This window comes from Acanthopagrus latus, chromosome 19 (assembly GCF_904848185.1).
Source record: "Acanthopagrus latus isolate v.2019 chromosome 19, fAcaLat1.1, whole genome shotgun sequence".
NCBI lineage: Eukaryota > Metazoa > Chordata > Actinopteri > Spariformes > Sparidae > Acanthopagrus > Acanthopagrus latus.
Genome location: NC_051057.1, coordinates 12,220,858 through 12,238,036, shown reverse-complemented (window position 1 = coordinate 12,238,036; position 17,179 = coordinate 12,220,858). Strand labels below are relative to the sequence as shown.

Here is a 17,179-nt window from a genome sequence, read left to right as displayed (position 1 = left end):
CTGGTAAGTTCACATTCAGTTATAGAGTTCTGATTTATTTACATATCAAGCCGTCTGAACATTAAAGTTTAAAAAATAAAAAAAGACACACATTCCCAAAGTTTGTACACATAGTGCAGATTAACATGTATTGCGTACAGGACATCTCTACATTGCATTAGGGTATTTATTGTATCGTTGGGCTGGAAGAGAGGTCTGCTCCGGCCTGGCATGAGCATGCAGATCGGAGCCAAAAAAAAAAAGAAGTCATTATTAACATTTCCAGTAATTGCAAGTAAAACACTGGGATGATGTTCCGGCTTTATGAGGACCTGACAGTTCACCTGGAGGGCTTCGATTTTTGTTTATTTCAAGTATTATCAGAGTCCTAGAGGAAGGCTTGTATCTCCAAGTTCGCCGGGTTCGATTAACAGCTGACATCATATTCCAGAGAGCAAGAATGTCTGCTAAACATCAAGAGAAGAAAACATGGAAAACCGAAGAAGTAAATGCATGGCTCTTAAACGCAGAAAATCCACAAACGTTCCTACTTGTCGATCGTGACGAGACGTGGTATTTGTGTGGCCTACTGGACGACTGCGGTGACTAGGGGCTTGTGTGTTAGAGTGATTACGCTTACTCCCTACTGTGTGGTCTCAAAGTGTTTACATTCAAGAAGCTAATACGTGAAGGCTGTCTCATCACAATCAAAGTATTTGGGACTATCTAACAGGCATTTTACAGATCAGAAGCTTTCCGAAAGGCTGAGATATTAATGGACGCGTTTTATGAAGCAGCCTTTCCAGGATTAAATAGTTTGACTTAAACTGAGGTCATCATTTCTCTGGGATAGGTTTTAAGTTGTCTTTGTGGTTAAGTGGTCATACCGGCGGCGTGGGAATGAGTGAATCAAGGATTCTGGGTCGCTGATTTTGGGGTTCCTCTCCGAGCTTTTATGCTGAAATGGTGCAAAACGTCTGTTGGTTAATTCCTAAATCTCAATTTGACAAACACAAACATACAAAGTGAGGAGTGAATCCAATTCCCGTTGATGCACTCAATGTCACACACAGCGTCTGTAACTTCTATGCCTACTCAAGTCTAGCAGTCACAGTAGTTACAGGAAATCTTGGCATCTTTGAAAGAAAAAAAAAGGGGGGGCAAACTAAACAGAAGAGGACCAAAAGCAAAGAGGTGATATTATGAACAGGCTGTCGGACAGTCTCTTTCAGCACTGGACAATCCGAAGCAAATCCTTTGAAAGATGCTGCAAAGCATCCTGGACCGTCTCATGATATGTGTACAGAAATGTGTACATAAACTGTGTACATAAATCCTCGTCCTCTCCACTCGGCTGCCCAGACAACAGAGACAGCGATGGCTTCTTAGCTCTGCAGCACAGAATGAGCTTCATTTCCCACGATCACCGTCTGCCTTGCACATCCTTGAGGTGAACAGTTTTAGTACCGGCCAGTGTTTGTAGGAGTGTGTGTGTGTGTGTGTGTGTGTGTGTGTGTGTGTCTGTGAGTAGTTTTCAGGCAGTGTACTGTGAGTGAACCGTGTGTGTGTGTGTGTGTGAGTATTCGTGCGTTCAAGAGTTCATCTACTTCTCATCTTCATCCCCTTCGCTCATGCTGCTTATAGAGGCAGACGCTCCTTTAGGGGAGGTCGGGGGCGATGGCCGTGCATTGTGCCAGCGGGCGGGGGGAGACGGGGGTGAGGGGGAGCGCAGGGGGGACAGTTCGCGAGGAGGGCTGTTGCAGGGCGACTCTCGGGGGGACAGAGCGTAGGACAGCATTCGTCCACTGCGCTCCTGAAACACCTGTTTCTGTGGAGAGAGATTGTGAGCGTCATCGGCAAGAACTTCACTGACAAAAACACACTTTTTATTTCAAACATCAGTCACTGACGTTACGTTCTGGTATTGTAGGAACAAACTGATAGTATCCAACTTCAACAAGCTACAGATGACGATCACGATGACAGTTATTTCCTTGGTGAAAAAGTTACTTACCCAAGTCCCGTCGGGTCCAAAAAGTTCTAAGAAGTTGCCGATAAACTCTCTGGATTTCTCTTCCCACTTCTGAATGAGGTCATGACTCTTCTCCTCCACGCGGTAAACAAAGTGTTTGCTCTTCTCCTCGACCGTGCGAACCTTCTCCTTCATCCGGTCCACTTGGTTCTGCAGACGATACTTTTTCTCCTGAGAGAGATTAAACAGTTCCAGTTAAAGACACAATGTATTTCATGATTAATCAAACCTAATAAAATGGGTGTCAGTCCAAAACAAATTGTCCACATCTGGTTTCATGGCAATTTAAGCCACTTACCATATGATTATCCATTAAAGGGCCAAAATAAAGCCTAGGAAGTCTGCATAAAAGCTACAGTTATTACTTGAAAGAATTTTGAAGTGTTTCATTTTCAGTTTCATCATTTTATTTAAGGTTACTACTCGAATACGTTTACACACTGTCCAGTCCTGCAGCACTGTATTCCCCCTCTGTCTGAAACACTCTGTTTTAGCTGCTGTCATGCTCTTACGTTGATGTAGCTGACGTTCAGCTCCTTGGCTGTGTAGCCACGTTGGAGGTTGCGCCGGGCGTAGACGTCATAGTCCCTGACGATTCTGGTAATTAAGTCAGATGTCGAGATTCCCTCTGTCCGTTGTGTCGGCACAAACATCCCTGATATGCATGCATAAAAAAGGCACAGGAATTAGAAAACTGCCGGAGAGGGAATACACAAAGCCGTTTCCTCCTCCTAGCGTCACACACTGACCTGCCTCCTTGATGTGTTTATAGACGTCCTCACTTCCTGCTGAGGAGTATGGGATATCGTCGTGAGCCACAAAATCGATCTGAGGAACAATCAAAGTTCACGTACAGTATGGCAGAAAACACTGCACCGATGGACTTAAGATGCGTTGTTATGACAGCCTCCGGATGCTTCACGCACCATTTAATACCAAGATACTGCAAACAACAGAACACACACACACACAAACACACCTTGTGTTTCTCTAGGAACTCGGGTGTGAGAGTCCAGGGCGCGTCTCTCAAGATCTCGTCGACATAGCGGCAGTGTCTCAGTGCTTCATAGCGCTCAATCTCCGTCATGACGGTGAAACCCTTGTATTTGTGGGTCAGCTCGTCACTGCACACTGTTCCGAGCACAAACACACAAACATGTAAATCACCATCAGGCAGATCTGTGTGAGTTATTCTCGGCAGTGTGAGTGTGTCAGTCCTACCTCCTACTATGAGGTAGGTGTTGGGGAAGAGGTTCTTGGCCTGCATGAGAGCACGAGCGTGTCCAGAGTGGAACAGGTCAAAGATGCCATCTGCGTAGACTCTGACCGGCCGGTCCACTGAAAACACACAGCCACACGGCAACATATGTATCAGGACCAACTGCAGTGCTAACATAGGAGAGCAATGGTGCTGAGTTTCCATATCACATATTGAAATGCCAAACTCTCTCTTGAGTTTGTGCTGATTTATGAGAATGAAAGATAACAATCTTAATTGTTTTACAACGCAGTTATAAAAAATCATTGCACTCCTAAAACCTCAACGTTGTCCTCTCAATTGTCAGTTTTTAGCAAAAGTACCAAAATCACACTCTTTAGTCTCTGTCTTCCTCTTGCCTACGCTACCCACAATGCAACTGTGTTCAGCTAGTCGTAGCTATCGTAGCCTGGAGCCATTAGCCTCAAACCTCAGTTATTTAACTTTTGGTCGTTAGCCCCAAATGTCGCTGACTCGTGTGACATCACTTGAGACTTCTGAGCAGAAATTGCAAATACATCCTGCTGTTGACACCAAGATCCTCACACTCTCATTTCAACGTGTACACTGTGTCTTTGGTAGAATAATACCCAACCACACATGTGCTACGTGGTTTGGAATAGCAGTGTAAAAAAACACAAACATGAGAGAATGAGCTACAGTGTAATTTGTTGCGTTTAAGTGGTGTGATTTATTGATTAGTTTCAGTTAAATTAGCAGAAAACAGTTGACTCACAGAGAGCCTGCAGCCAGGTCAGTTGCCAACTTTGACCTATTGGTAATCCAGACTTATTACCCTGCAGGCTATACTAATGACACATAACAATCAATAGTATGTTGTTGGTCTGTGCTCTTTCTGGTGTAACTCTCACACGTATATTCCTAGAGAGATAATTCTACTGTTCAGGCCTGGTGCAATATTATGTACTAGGACTCTGTTTATATTTGGCGGACCCCGCCACCTTTCTCGCTTAAAAACAGTGTTCCGGGGACGTTATTTTCTTCTGAGAACAGCTTGTTTATTTTATTCAGTTATGGAAAAACAAACATTTCTGAGTTTGTATTAATAAATCAGTATTATTGTGAATATTAAAAGTCTGAGTCTGAATTTCTTTTCAAAAACTACATGGTGCCCCTTTAATATTGTGACACTCAGATAAAGTTACTGACTACATTTTTTAATAATTTGTAAATATTTTTTTTAGTGATTAGTGACTGTATTAGAACACATTTTTATAGTAACCCTCCCAACCCTGACTGTAGGATTAGCAACAGGAGTAGCTTTAGAAATAGAACTATTTATAGTTTTGATGCAATTGTAGTAGTAATAGCACTAAAATAGACGCAGTAGCAGCTGCATTAAAAGTAGTTGCTGTAGTGATAGTGACACTGTAGCAGTAGTAGTTTGGTAGTAGACTGCAGCATTTGTTGTACAGTGTAATAGGAGAAAAAGTAAAAGGGGCAGCGTTAGCATTACAAAATGGCTGCAGCAGGGCATCAAACCACATGTTGTCAGTCATGTAAAAATCACTACATCACGAAACAACAGTGCAATGAAACAAGAACCAGCATCTTGTTATCGGAAGGTCGCTGGTTCAGTTCCCCTGGTCTGCATGTCAAAGTGACCTTGGACACTATCCTGAACCCCAAACTACTCCTGATGTGCTGGTCGGCACCTTGCATGGCAGCCGCCCCCATCAGTGTACGAATGTATCAGTAGCAGCAGTAGGTTTAGAGGTAGAAGAAGAGGTAGCACCTGCACTGGCAGTAGTAGTGCAGTAATAGTATTGGTAGGGCCGAGCAATATAAATATATGATATTCATCAAGTGTCCTCTCCTGGTTTGAAGGGCTGCACTGCAGTAAAGTGATGTCTTTTTCTAAACTTACCAGACTGCCCTACTTATTCTAATACATCTTCACCCACCTAGTCACCATATCCCCATCTCTGATGATTACTGATCAGAACTCTGTTATTGTGAGCACAGCTGTAGTCAACCCTACAATACTGTCGCAACATCAATATCGAAACAGGGCCTGCTTGATCAGAAATACCGGGATGGTTGATTTTGAGACCCAGCCCTAACATTTACAATGATATAAAATACAAAATATCAAGGTATATATCCTATGTTGCTAGTAGTTAGAGAGGAATGAACATGGCAGGTGGGAGTGGGAGAAGGTGGAGGGAATGTATCAGGAAGCCGAGCAGGAGGAGGTCTACTGTACCTGGTGTGCCTCTGCGGGCCTGAGTTATGCTGAGCTTCTCATGAGGGGCGCGACAATCACAACTGGTCTCCCTGGCGAAGATGGCGGGCTCTGTCAAAGTCTAAGGTGGAGAGGAGGACAAAGAGGCGGTTGTAGATAAAATACAGCACAGACATCTTATTCTGGAGGACATGAACATTTAAAACACCCACACACCCTGAAGCACAGCCACCCATCCCTTCAGCGGCTCACGGTATGCTTCCTCTTTCCATACTCATTACTTTTACAGTAACCTCCATTAGGTTATTGACCACAGCCGATGCCTGCCTGCTCCATATTGGGCCGATGGATTGAGAGACAGACGGAGCTGCACTCAGTGTTATTGATCACTCTGTGTGCGTGAGCAGACTTCTGTGTGCAGCCTGTTTGTGTGTTAACATGTGGCAGAAAACAAGGTCAAAGCTATTCATCTCCTGGCGGGAATTCACCAGAAAAACTATTTTCAAATGTATGAATGTAAATGAAGCAGATACAGAGAGAACAGAAGACAACTGGCAGGGGGAACAAAGACGGATGAAGGATGAGACTTGTTGCAGCTACATCAAGGTTAAAGTGTTGCAGTGTGAGCCTGCCTGAACAAAAAAATTGTCTTTGTATGCCATCTGTTGACCGCGGGGAATACTCGCTGAATCTCATTCACACCAACAAAACAGAATCAGAGTCGGCACCGAGCAGAGAGCTGTGGGGGTGTGAGAGGAGGATGAAAAAATGGAAACAGATTCGGTCTCTGCGGACCACACTGGCAAACTGACGTCAACACATCCTCTAGGACCGGCAGTGAGACCAGAGTCTGGCATGACAACACGGTCCACAGACGCAGGATTACTCTTTCGAGAGAGAGTTACATCAGCAATGGTTACAAATGCATCTGAGATGCAAAGCGATCTCTCAGGAATTTGTGACATTGTACTTAATATCCACAAACCTTTTTGACGGGGCAAGACACCTGCCAATACCAAAACACAAACATCTGGGAGGTGCTCTGCAGCTCGTCTAACCCTTATTTAATTTACTTTGCATTGTTATGTCAATTCATGGCCCATATAGCATACAAAATAACAATGTTCTTCTGGCTCAATTTGTTCGATCTTCATTTTGAATCATTCACATTACAAAAGCGGCGATGTTGCACACAATTCTTAACACGCAAATCATTCCCCAGTATGACGTCACAACGCGCTCTACTCTCAGCTGGAGGTAATGAGCTGCTGTTTCACTTTCACTTCATTATATGAATCACTGCAGATTTAGAGGTGAGGTCTGGAAACAGGCTGTTTATTGTGGACAGGTGGATTTTAATTGTCGTGCATGCACAAAGATGGGAAGCAATGGATTACATGTAGCTAAGCTGTCAGGGATTACTTGATTATTCTGACTTGTGAAATGCATGTCTGTCATATAGGGTTTCAGAGACAAGCGCTGTAGTTTGTGGTGAAACTGGCAGGGGAAATGTGGGAATGTGCAACATCAGAACATCTATATCTAGTGCAATCTGTGCCATCATCTGCAGAGACCAAGGCCAGTAATGTTTTTGTACTGCTAGTTAAATTGGACCACTTCTAAATGCTGAACAGGTGCGATAATGATTCATCGATGTTACAGTGAGAAAAACTTTAGTTAACCAACAATTGGAGATGGGCACAAATACACCAACATTTATAATACTAGTGATTATATTGTGATTATATTACAGATACTTGCAACCAAGTATTTCAAAATAAAATAAAAGTAATCTGTAATTTTAAAAATAAAAATAGACACTGTATACAAACTTATGTTATTGCTTTTTAGCCATTTAGCAGCCTCAGTATGGGTTGGATTTTGTTGGACAAGATGTTGATTAGCGACAGATTGGAGCAATGCAATTAAAATGAAGTCATAATTTTGTGTTTTTTGTTCATCATTCAAGTAACTTGGTGTTTACTGAACTCCTCATGTGGCATCAAACATAGGTCATGTCAGAGGTTTAAACAGTCTTCACTATCACCTACTGAGACGCCAATGTTGATGATTTTTCTTTATAGCGCATTATGACCATTCTTACAATGTGTGTTTTTTTTTTTTTTGGCCTGTTCTTACATTAACTTAAAGTTTTTAATTCTCTTTACATTAAATGCACAGTGACCGTTTATAGTGGTATGTTTATCTATACCTCAGAAAGTGACTTTTTTGTTTACAGCACCCAATGGCCACATACAGTAACTTACAATCACATTATAATGCATTAGAAAAGACATTATAACATGTTTTAAAATGATTACAATCTATCACAACTATGGATTTGGAATACATTATTCTTGCAAAAATAATGGGCAACCAGCAATTATGAGGTACTGGTGCTTGACCTCATAAGTCAATATAAATGATTTATAGTGTGTGGTTACTGATATAAAGCATTTTGAGGGGTGCATTATAAAACATTAAAGGTATGTTTATCATGCATTACAGACATTGGTGTCATAATGAGTTATTATTGTTATAGAGCATTATGAATATTCATAAAGCTTATAACAACAGCTTATAACAACAAATATACAATTCTATCGATGCACTATAATGCATCATATCTAAGTAAGGTCATAATGCATTATATACATGGGTGTCATAGAGGGTGTTACCCAGTTTTCTAATGGAAAAACCTCCAACATATTTCATAAATTATTAATGATTAACCAATACTTGATTATTCAAGGCAGCCCACTATCATTTAAAGAATCTCTAATGCTGAATATACTAAATGTTTGAGATGCTGACTGATCCAACCCCGCATGCAGCCCGCTGTCAGAAGTAACAGCTGAAGAGAGCAGGTAAAGAGCCACAGCTAAGAGGAACAGAACGAAGGCATTCATTTTATAACATGCCATAAATATGAGACTCCTGTCGTGGAATCCGTACGTCTCGTTTTTCAAACTGGTTTTGAGAGCAACAGAAACAAAACAAAACAAAACAAACAAACAAAAAAAAAAACAGCAGAGAGGCTGAGGGAGCATCCTCATCCCCCATGATTCCTTGGGCACGGTAAAACAAAACAGGGGGGGAGGGGGTTTCTTCTTTTTAAACACTTAGCACAGGGCAGATGGTGAGGCTTCAAACTAACTGACATAGGGCACACGGGCCTATCAGGGCAGGCGGTCAGCAAAGCCCTCTCTGGCACAGGCAAAGAACATCTGGCATAAGTCGGATTAAAGCCTAAAAGAGAGAAACACGAGGACAGGAGATGGCACGGGAGCACAACGGCAGCAAGGACGAGGCAAGGAGGCAAAGATGGACCGGTTGGAGGAGGGAGGAAGGAGACACAGTGCCGCAGTGTCCCCCTCGGCAGGTCTCCCCTGCTGTGTTGTCCACTGTGTGAACCTCACATCCTTCATTCAAACATGTCCACTCAGCAGTCTGAGCAGCGCCTCCTATGCTATAGAGGATCCGTTTCGTAACAGCAGAGAAAGCAGGAGCCTTTGTCTTCCTCTCGTTCGCTCTCTCTCTCCCTGTCACAACACACACACACAGGGACACAGACGAGAAAAACACGCTAAAAGCACCCTACCGTCCGAGGATGGGGGCAGGTGTGTTCAAGCTCCTCCATGATTCCCAAAGACTCATGGGATGTGGCTGTGGTCCCTCTGTAATGTGACTCAGCAGCATCAGTGAGGCGATGATGCCTCTCTCCTCCTCTCTCCTCTCCTCTCCTCTCCTCACCACTCAGTCTCTTTCTCCTTCCCTCTGTTCCCCCCGCCCACTCTCTGCTCTGTCTGTCCTCCTCCTCCTCCCTCCCTCCTCCACCTCCACCTCTCTGATCCCCTGCTGCAGAGAGGAGGAGGCAGCGAGGAGGCCCCACTCTGGCAGCTATTGCCTGGCACCACAAAAGGGACGATGATGAGTCTCTTGACCCTTGGGGTTTTTAACCCTAACCCTAACCCTTAAGACATGCAGAACAATCACAGAGCCACTACTGCACTAATTATGAAAGAATATAGTCATATTTTATATCAAATTAAACAGCAGAAGCTGGGCTACAAGGTGTAAAAAACATGTTTATATGACCCAAACACAGCCCAAACACTACTCAAATAAACAACTAAACATCAAATTTTGTGAATCACCCTAACCCTAACTCTAGAAAATTGGCTTGGGGCTTAAACGGTTAAGTCAATGTTGCAGATATATTCGGTTTGATTTGGCTTTATCAGACCGATTCAACCTATAGAGCAGGGTTGACCAGAGTGGGTTCACTGTGGGCAGCTAGTTATTTTTTGTTTGAAAAATAATAATTACAAACAGTTATCCTCAAAATCATTGTTCACTGTGTTTTAATTCTTGTAGGGTAAAATCATTTTTAAATATATAGGATCTGCATTATTTATATGCACAGAAAAACAAAGTTAAGGGAAGTTGGGATCCTGCCATCATTTTGATCGAAAAGGTGCAGTGAGATTTCTAGTTGAAAGCATTCACAAATTAACTTGAGTAATCAACCAAAAGTGATTGTGTGTTGCAGAGATACCGTCTGAAGTTAGCATGCTAACCAGCTAGCCTGAGCCCATCTTGGTCCAAAGCTCCTCTGCTAGTGGTGTAAACAGCAAAACTCACCGAGTGCCCCATGCTCCCAGTCTGGACCGCTAGCTGCACAGCTAATTGAGCTAAATAGCTAACAGCAGTGGTACTTAGCAGTTACTCTCATAATATGCCGCTTCCTATTTCTTTAGAGTGTGCATTCAAAAGGTGGCCATATCTGACATATTGCCCTTTTACATTAAATAGTTGACCACTTTTGGTCCGTGTCCTGCCAGAAAATTTCAGGTGCCCAAAAGTTTGGGCCCCCCTTCTATTGTAGCTTTTCACGATGTGAACGATGAAAATCAATGGTACAGATGTTCTGCACTGACAGCTGTGCAAAAGATAAGGGGACACCTACAGACAGATGCCCCTGTGTATGTCTCAGTGATTTAGACCAGACTGTCAATCGTTTAAGAGAAAAGTATTTTAAAAAATGCAGAAATTAGCCACACAACATGAGGACAACAGATTTAAAAACAATGTTTTTGCGAGCTGCGCGTGAGCCGTCGCTTCTATAAACGATCTTCGCTCGCAGAGCCGAGGAGCTCTCGCCATGGCGACGGGAGAGAGGAGAGAGCTCCAAGAGAAGGACCAATCAGAGACGAGCTCCGGCGGTCCAGCAGAATGAGCGGTGAGGATTGGTGGAGTGGCCCATAGCGCCATCAGTGAGATGATACTGAGTATCACCACATTTGCTTAAAGTTGAACTGAGTGCATCTGAAAATAAAGGGTTTATTGATTTGTCTTTTCTATAAGGTTTGGACAGTCTGCTGCGGATCTGATAAGGTTAGCTCCAACGCCTTGTGGAAAATAACTTTAATTAATGCTGCTATTTAGTTTGGAGCATTATTTTCTCAGTATTTGGGGTGTAAAATGTCATACATGGCTGTCTTTGAAGCTCACAGTCACACCCATTCATGAATAGGCTGGTCTTCTTGTCACACAAAACTGCATTTGATATTTGGCACAAAAAGGAAAATGCGATGTAAGCTTTGCTTCGGACTACACAAACTACACCTCCCTTTTTCTGTTTCCCACTATATGATACTTGGATAACTTTCCGCTGTCGGGTCAGTAAAACACACAGTGACTGAAGTGTCGTAATGTAGGATTCAGAGAAAACACGACTTACCTGTCGGGGTCCTCTCCTGCTACAAAGAGGCGCAACAGCTGCGCAGCAGGAGCGCGCTCTGACGCGTCGCTGCTTGACCATGGCGTCCAAAATCCAGTCGGTTATGCAAAGTAAAAAACAATGCTGTGTTAAAGACTTACTCCTCTGCTCTGCTTTGTTGTTTAGTCTGAGGCAGGAGTTTGATTTTGCTCCTGCACAGCAGGCAAGTGCAGCAGAGCGACAACAGCCCGTCTGTCTGTCTGTCTGTCTGTCTGTCTGTCTGTCTGGTCCCATCAGCTGCTCACCCCTGATGAGCTGCGACAACTGTGGCCCATTTAGCAGACCTTACCGAAGACCATACAGCTGTACATTGATGAACCTGCCCCTACTGTAGCCTGCTGCTGAGGAGGATGTTCACACAACTGCAAGTTTTAGCCTCAGTTTTACAAAGTGAACAATGTGTCTCTTGAAAAACAAATATGATAAAAGGCTTTTATAGACTATAGGGACAACACATGTACACACATGTATAATACTTTTATCCAACTGACACAGATGAAGTTACCAATATGATAATGTGCCTATAATCCCTGTAATCACTGTAGGCCAGTAGGATCATGCTAATATATAAATTATCACAGTGACGTTTGGTATAAAAGCCTAAATCAGCTCTGGGGATAAAGGACAAACCACGCTTTGTGTTTCCATTGTTGGATGCACTGTAGTGTCTCTGTGGCCCCAATCTGGGACAGGAGCCCATTGTGCCCTCCTCGTCTCCATGGAAACGAGCTTCATGGGGATACTGTAGCCTATACACAGGCACAGGCACTAACTTTTAAAAAAGTGGGGTAATGCTCTAATATAAGAATCCAAACTTGAGGACAAGGTTATGTTGGTGAGAAAAAAACCTGTCTTACAGGAAAAGTTACACTGCCCTGCAAAAAACCTGCAGAAAAAAATAGAACAAAAATATTCATGAGGGACTTATAAAAGTTTCAATGTATACTTTATTTGATATATTTTGTGCCATATGTAACTTATGGAGCGAGTAGAGAGTGGTTAAAATGCCTGAAAAGTTTGCTATATATGGAATAATTACAAAAAAGGACCCCACAGACCTCGGGGATAATAAATGAAATACCTGAAACGTTATTCAATGAAGAAACCCATTACTACATACTAACTTATTCCTTTTATTACATTTTTTCACCTTGTTAGAGCATATGTATAGAGTATATATTCCTCTCTTACGGTGTTTTCATGACTGAAATAGATGCAAAAACAAAAATAAGTATTGTTCATGTTTTACTTGAAAGGACCACTATGTAGTTTTGAAGAAGAAATTTAAAACCCAGAATTTTTTTCAATGAGGTAATAATACAAACTCAGAAATACTCATTTTTTCACAACTTATTAAACAAGCTGTTCTCAGAGAAAAACAAGGTCCCCAGAACACTGCTTGAAGCTAGAAAGGTGGCAGGGTCCGCCACATGTAAACAAAGTAGCACAGTATGAAATTGTTGTTCTTTAAGATCGGTTTGTTTATTCAGTTTATTCAGCCATAAAAGCAAGGAGAGTTTGTTATTTATTTTTTGTTTAGGCATAAAAAAAATCAATGAAAATGTTCTCTTCTGATAAAAATGTCCCGCCCAAAACTACATAGTGCCCCTTTAAATCAGTTAGATAACGTTGTTGCTTTAATGACTGACTGTAGATTAGAGTACAGCATCTTAATTATAATCACTCTTTTATGTAAGATAAATATAACAAATTCAAAACATATCAGAGTTTCTCATACTGTACCAACTCTTTGCTCCTGTGTCTGTGGAGTCTACATCACCGTTTCATTGAACAACACCGCCACCATGTGGACAGGAGTGGCAGCAACGCCTCATTCTCATTGGCTGACAGCGCTGCGATGTCACTTCCGGCATATGACATTCCCCGGGAAGACGATTTGGCGCGGACTGCCCTGTTATTGTACTGACCTGCCGCCGCCGCGTTGTGCAGCTGTCAGTGAGCAAACGTTTAAGGGGTAAAAGTTAAAGTTATGGCTCCGGTGTCGAACCCAGACAAAGACATGGACTGTCCGGACGGCGGTGAGTGTTCGTCTCTCGTCCCCTGGTAGCTTAGTTCAGAGGTCTCGCGCAGGGAAACCGAAGAAGTTAGCTAACATGTCGGCTAGCTTTCACTAACATTAGCTTTCGACAACAAGCAGCACGTTTAGGCTACCAATACTTTATATATATGTATATGCTAAAATGACCGAAAAATCCAAGTCAACAATTTGCCATACGAGTCTGGTATTGTTAAGCGAAAATAACAGACATAACATAACAGTGTTAGCTGACTACAGTGTGCTGCTATTGCTGTCTATTTGTTAACTTACATTGCCTCAACCGCAGCTGTCTTTTAAGACTGTAATGAATAGCTTATCCTCCTCTCAGTTACAGAAATGGTAACCATAACACACGCATATGCTAACAAAGTAGTAGAAGTTGGGGTTAAACAATGTTGTGCGCCTGCGCTCCTTAAATTTGACGTGGGTGGTGTATTTGTGGGGACATATATCTGCAAACAAAACTGTCACGGCTCTACCTGCTGCTGCGTCATCGTGTCCATGTGTCCTGCTCCTCAGACGATGGAGGAGATGCCTGTGGTCTGGCAAAGTCTCGCTCCCGACGAGAGAAGAGGGAGAAGACGGGGAGGAAGTCGGCACTGGAGCAGCTCAAGAAAGCCAAGATGGGGGAGAAGATCAAATATGAGGTTAGACACATCAGTGTTGTGCATGTACAGTGTTTGACAGCGTGATCCATTAGTTTGTTCAATGAATCAAATGTCTTGCACACATGAGCTGTTTAGATTATTATTTTTATTTCTGAATTGAATTATCTTCGATCACAAAGGACTGCCTTCTGTTTGATAATTAAAATGATCAGTCGATTAATTGGTCCGCTGATCTAAAGAAGCCCTATTGGGTTCTAAAATGTTTTAATTTCTATGTAATATTAGTCCATATATATGTATTATAGTTATATGTATTTAAGTTATTTTAGTTTATTCCTTAGTATTGAACATTGGAAATTCCTTTTATATCTGTGTTTATTCAGAAGCTCTTGTTTTAGATGTTACGATCAACAAGTGTTTATGTTCTCCAGGTGGAAGAGTTCACAAGTGTATATGAGGAGGTGGACGAGCAGCAGTACTCGAAGATGGTTCGAGACAGACAGGAGGATGACTGGATTGTTGATGATGGTGAGGCTCAGGCTCCTGTTCCCACTGTGGGAATGTGTGTGATAAAGGAAGTCTGACGATGAAAGTTTCTCCTCTCTTCTCTTCCCTCAGATGGAACAGGATATGTGGAGGACGGAAGAGAAATCTTTGACGATGACTTGGATGATGATGTAGTTGAAAAAAGCAAAGGTAACCACTCATCCAGTATTATGTTACACAACAACTTAATTGAATTTTGTGGCTGAGTGTGGGGAAATGTGGAGTAAATAGTTTCGTACAAGGAGTGAATTTCTTTTTATTTACAGGTAAGGCGGGTGCCAAAGGAGCAGACTCCAAGAAAAACGTGAAGAAATCTGTTGTAGCCAAGCCCAACTCCATTAAGAGCCTCTTCATGAACAGTAATGTCAAAAGACCTGCCGAGGTATGTTTCTGTAGACATCATGTTCCTGACCTATCCCCTGTGCAGATCCTGACTTGAAATAAAAGAGATGCTTTACACTTTTTCTTACACTTGCATTGACCATAAGAATAATTTTGTTTCCTGCAGAAAGACGTGGACCTGTCCAAAGATGACCTGTTAGGAGATATCTTACAGGACCTGCATTCTGAGGTTCGTCCCATATAGTTTAGACAGTGCATTGCTTGTAGCCATCTTCTCACCTTTTTATTGCCCATACCTAATCTGATATGTTGTGATATTTGTCTTTAATATCTGGCTCTCCTGTTTTCTCAGAAACCCAATCTCTTGACTCCTCCACCGGTGGTCACTCTGAAGAAAAAGAAGTCTCTCGGATCACCTTTGAACCCTTTTTCCATCAAACCTCAGATGCGAAAGGTATCCTATGGCATATCATAAGTATCTATCACAATCTTCAAATCAAATCAAATCAAATGATTATACCCATTGGCACAGTATGTTCTTAGTCAGATTCTACATTTTGAATTTGATCATTTTAAGATATTGTATGTCACTTCTGTAATACCAGGAGTCACCCTCCGGTATGGGAATGAAGGCCAAAGTTATCAGGCCGCCGCCTTCTGACTCAACACCCAGGCCATCAGCCCGCCCTCCTTCCTCCTCAACTGCTCCTCCTGTAGAGAGGCACAAGGTTAAAATGGAGGAGCCAGAAGAAGAGGAAGGTAAGAAAGATGGATACATCAGTCCTGGCTTTTTGTGCTTTTTATCCTTTCTAGCATATTAACTGTTATGACGATACGTTTCTCAGCGAACGATGCCATGGCTTTTGATGGGGTGGACTTCGATGAGCCAATGGACGTTGGACTTGAGGAGGAGAAGCCTGCAATGAAAGATGAAACTGAAGATAAAGCAGCAGCTGAGGTGGCTGTTAAAGTGGAGGCCAAAGCAGAACCCCAGGACCCTGTCTTATTGTAAATACATTTTTGACTCCCCCCCTTTTGTACATTTTTATAAGAAAATATATACTTTTTTCAGGCTCAGTCCTAAAATAGTGTACATATGTTATTTTCCTGAGCTCTAAGGTTAACAGTTATCATTTTCCCACTTTCCTTTCCTTTTCCAGGTCGAGCAGGATCGGGAGCTCTTGGGGACAAGAGGAGGAGAGTGGAGCTACTGAGGCTCCAGCAGAGATACAGGTCGACTCCAGCAAACTCCCTCTGGTGGAGGGCCCAGACGGGGAGCAGGTTTTCCGCTTCTATTGGTTGGATGCTTTTGAGGAACCCTACAGCCAACCAGGTAAGGCATATTCACATCAGAAGTGAATGTTTGGTAGATTATATCAGACAATTCCTAAATGTTTACTTACTTGAACTAAAATGTGTCCTAGGTGTGGTGTACCTGTTTGGAAAGGTGTGGATTGAGTCTGCAAAGTCTCACGTCAGCTGCTGTGTTACTGTCAAGAACATTGAGCGGACCATGTACTTCCTGCCTCGGGAATATGTAAGTGTTCATGCTCGTTTCACATTAGTGTCACTATCATTGTGTCAGGACACAATGGACGTTTGCCATTTTTTCTTCTCTTTCACTATGTTTTTGGAATGGCTACAGCAGTAATATACGCACACAAGATAGACACCTTCTCATAAATTGCTTTTTAATTTGAATAATTCTGTTTTGTTGTGAACAGAAAGTGAACACCAAGACTGGAGAGGTTTTGGACACTCCTGTAGGCATGATGGACGTCTACCAGGAATTTAACGACCTCTCTGAAAAGTTCAAGATCATGAAGTTCAAGTCCAAGGTTGGTCCTAACCTCAGTTATGAGACTTGTGGCATGAATGTAAGTGTGACAAGTTTGTAACTGGTACTTATATTCTGTTTCTCTGTGCAGAAAGTGGAAAAGAACTACGCTTTTGAAATACCTGATGTTCCCAGTCAGTGCGAGTACCTGGAAGTCAGATATTCTGTGAGTAGACATGCAAACATTCACACCATGTAGCTTTTATTTATTTTATCATTATTTTATCACCTGTTCAACTGTGTGGGTAAATGTTTTATTCGCAGGCCGAATTCCCTGCGTTGCCTTCAGACCTGAAGGGGGCGACATTTTCCCACATTTTTGGAACCAACACTTCCAGTCTGGAGCACTTCCTCCTCAGCAGGAAGATCAGAGGGCCGTGTTGGCTTGACATCAAGACACCACGTAAGGCGGATTGTATAATTAAGGCTTTTAAAATGGATTAACACCCTGGGTTTAACTTTTTGATTTGTGTTTTAGGGATTCTGATATTTAGAAGCCAATACTACAATTATTTTCAATTTGTAAATTC

General features: G+C 42.4%; 2 protein-coding genes across 5 annotated transcripts in view; one reads left to right on the top strand and one right to left on the bottom strand.

The window, feature by feature from the left end:
* Positions 1-14: 14 nt before the first annotated feature.
* Positions 15-13,871, bottom strand: pcyt1ba (phosphate cytidylyltransferase 1, choline, beta a). Of its 4 annotated transcripts, none has more exons than XM_037078501.1 (9): positions 13,796-13,871; positions 11,219-11,287; positions 5,497-5,596; positions 3,233-3,349; positions 2,991-3,142; positions 2,761-2,839; positions 2,524-2,666; positions 1,994-2,182; positions 15-1,807 (listed from the first exon to the last, which is right to left on the bottom strand). In XM_037078501.1, exons 1-9 carry the CDS (start codon positions 13,817-13,819, stop codon positions 1,583-1,585), a joined length of 1,098 nt encoding a protein of 365 aa, XP_036934396.1. In that variant the 5' UTR covers positions 13,820-13,871; the 3' UTR covers positions 15-1,582. The 4 variants fall into 4 exon arrangements, with proteins under 4 accessions (XP_036934396.1, XP_036934397.1, XP_036934395.1 ...); XM_037078502.1 differs by lacking the exon at positions 13,796-13,871 and adding an exon at positions 11,888-11,920; XM_037078500.1 differs by lacking the exon at positions 13,796-13,871 and having other exon boundaries at positions 11,219-11,551.
* Positions 13,128-17,179, top strand: part of pola1 (polymerase (DNA directed), alpha 1) — a 58,347-nt gene continuing 54,295 nt past the window's right edge. The window contains exons 1-14 of the mRNA XM_037078499.1: positions 13,128-13,296; positions 13,836-13,963; positions 14,356-14,452; positions 14,543-14,620; positions 14,737-14,852; positions 14,979-15,041; positions 15,165-15,266; positions 15,418-15,571; positions 15,658-15,820; positions 15,973-16,145; positions 16,237-16,349; positions 16,537-16,650; positions 16,741-16,815; positions 16,914-17,052. Coding sequence (XP_036934394.1) covers positions 13,248-13,296; positions 13,836-13,963; positions 14,356-14,452; positions 14,543-14,620; positions 14,737-14,852; positions 14,979-15,041; positions 15,165-15,266; positions 15,418-15,571; positions 15,658-15,820; positions 15,973-16,145; positions 16,237-16,349; positions 16,537-16,650; positions 16,741-16,815; positions 16,914-17,052 — 1,564 coding nt within the window. The 5' untranslated portion in view covers positions 13,128-13,247. The remainder of the gene's footprint in view (positions 13,297-13,835; positions 13,964-14,355; positions 14,453-14,542; positions 14,621-14,736; positions 14,853-14,978; positions 15,042-15,164; positions 15,267-15,417; positions 15,572-15,657; positions 15,821-15,972; positions 16,146-16,236; positions 16,350-16,536; positions 16,651-16,740; positions 16,816-16,913; positions 17,053-17,179) is intronic.

What these genes read in the sequence shown, in the direction of transcription:
- pcyt1ba (XM_037078500.1), bottom strand. Translation starts at nt 11,491, where the DNA reads ATGGGACCAGACAGACAGACAGACAGACAGACAGACAGACAGACGGGC. An exon ending in GCAGGAGAGGACCCCGACAG is followed by an intron (nt 5,597 to 11,218) that starts GTAAGTCGTGTT and finishes TCTCCACCTTAG; the next exon opens with ACTTTGACAGAGCCCGCCAT. An exon ending in TTGGACCCGACGGGACTTGG is followed by an intron (nt 1,808 to 1,993) that starts GTAAGTAACTTT and finishes CTCTCTCCACAG; the next exon opens with AAACAGGTGTTTCAGGAGCG.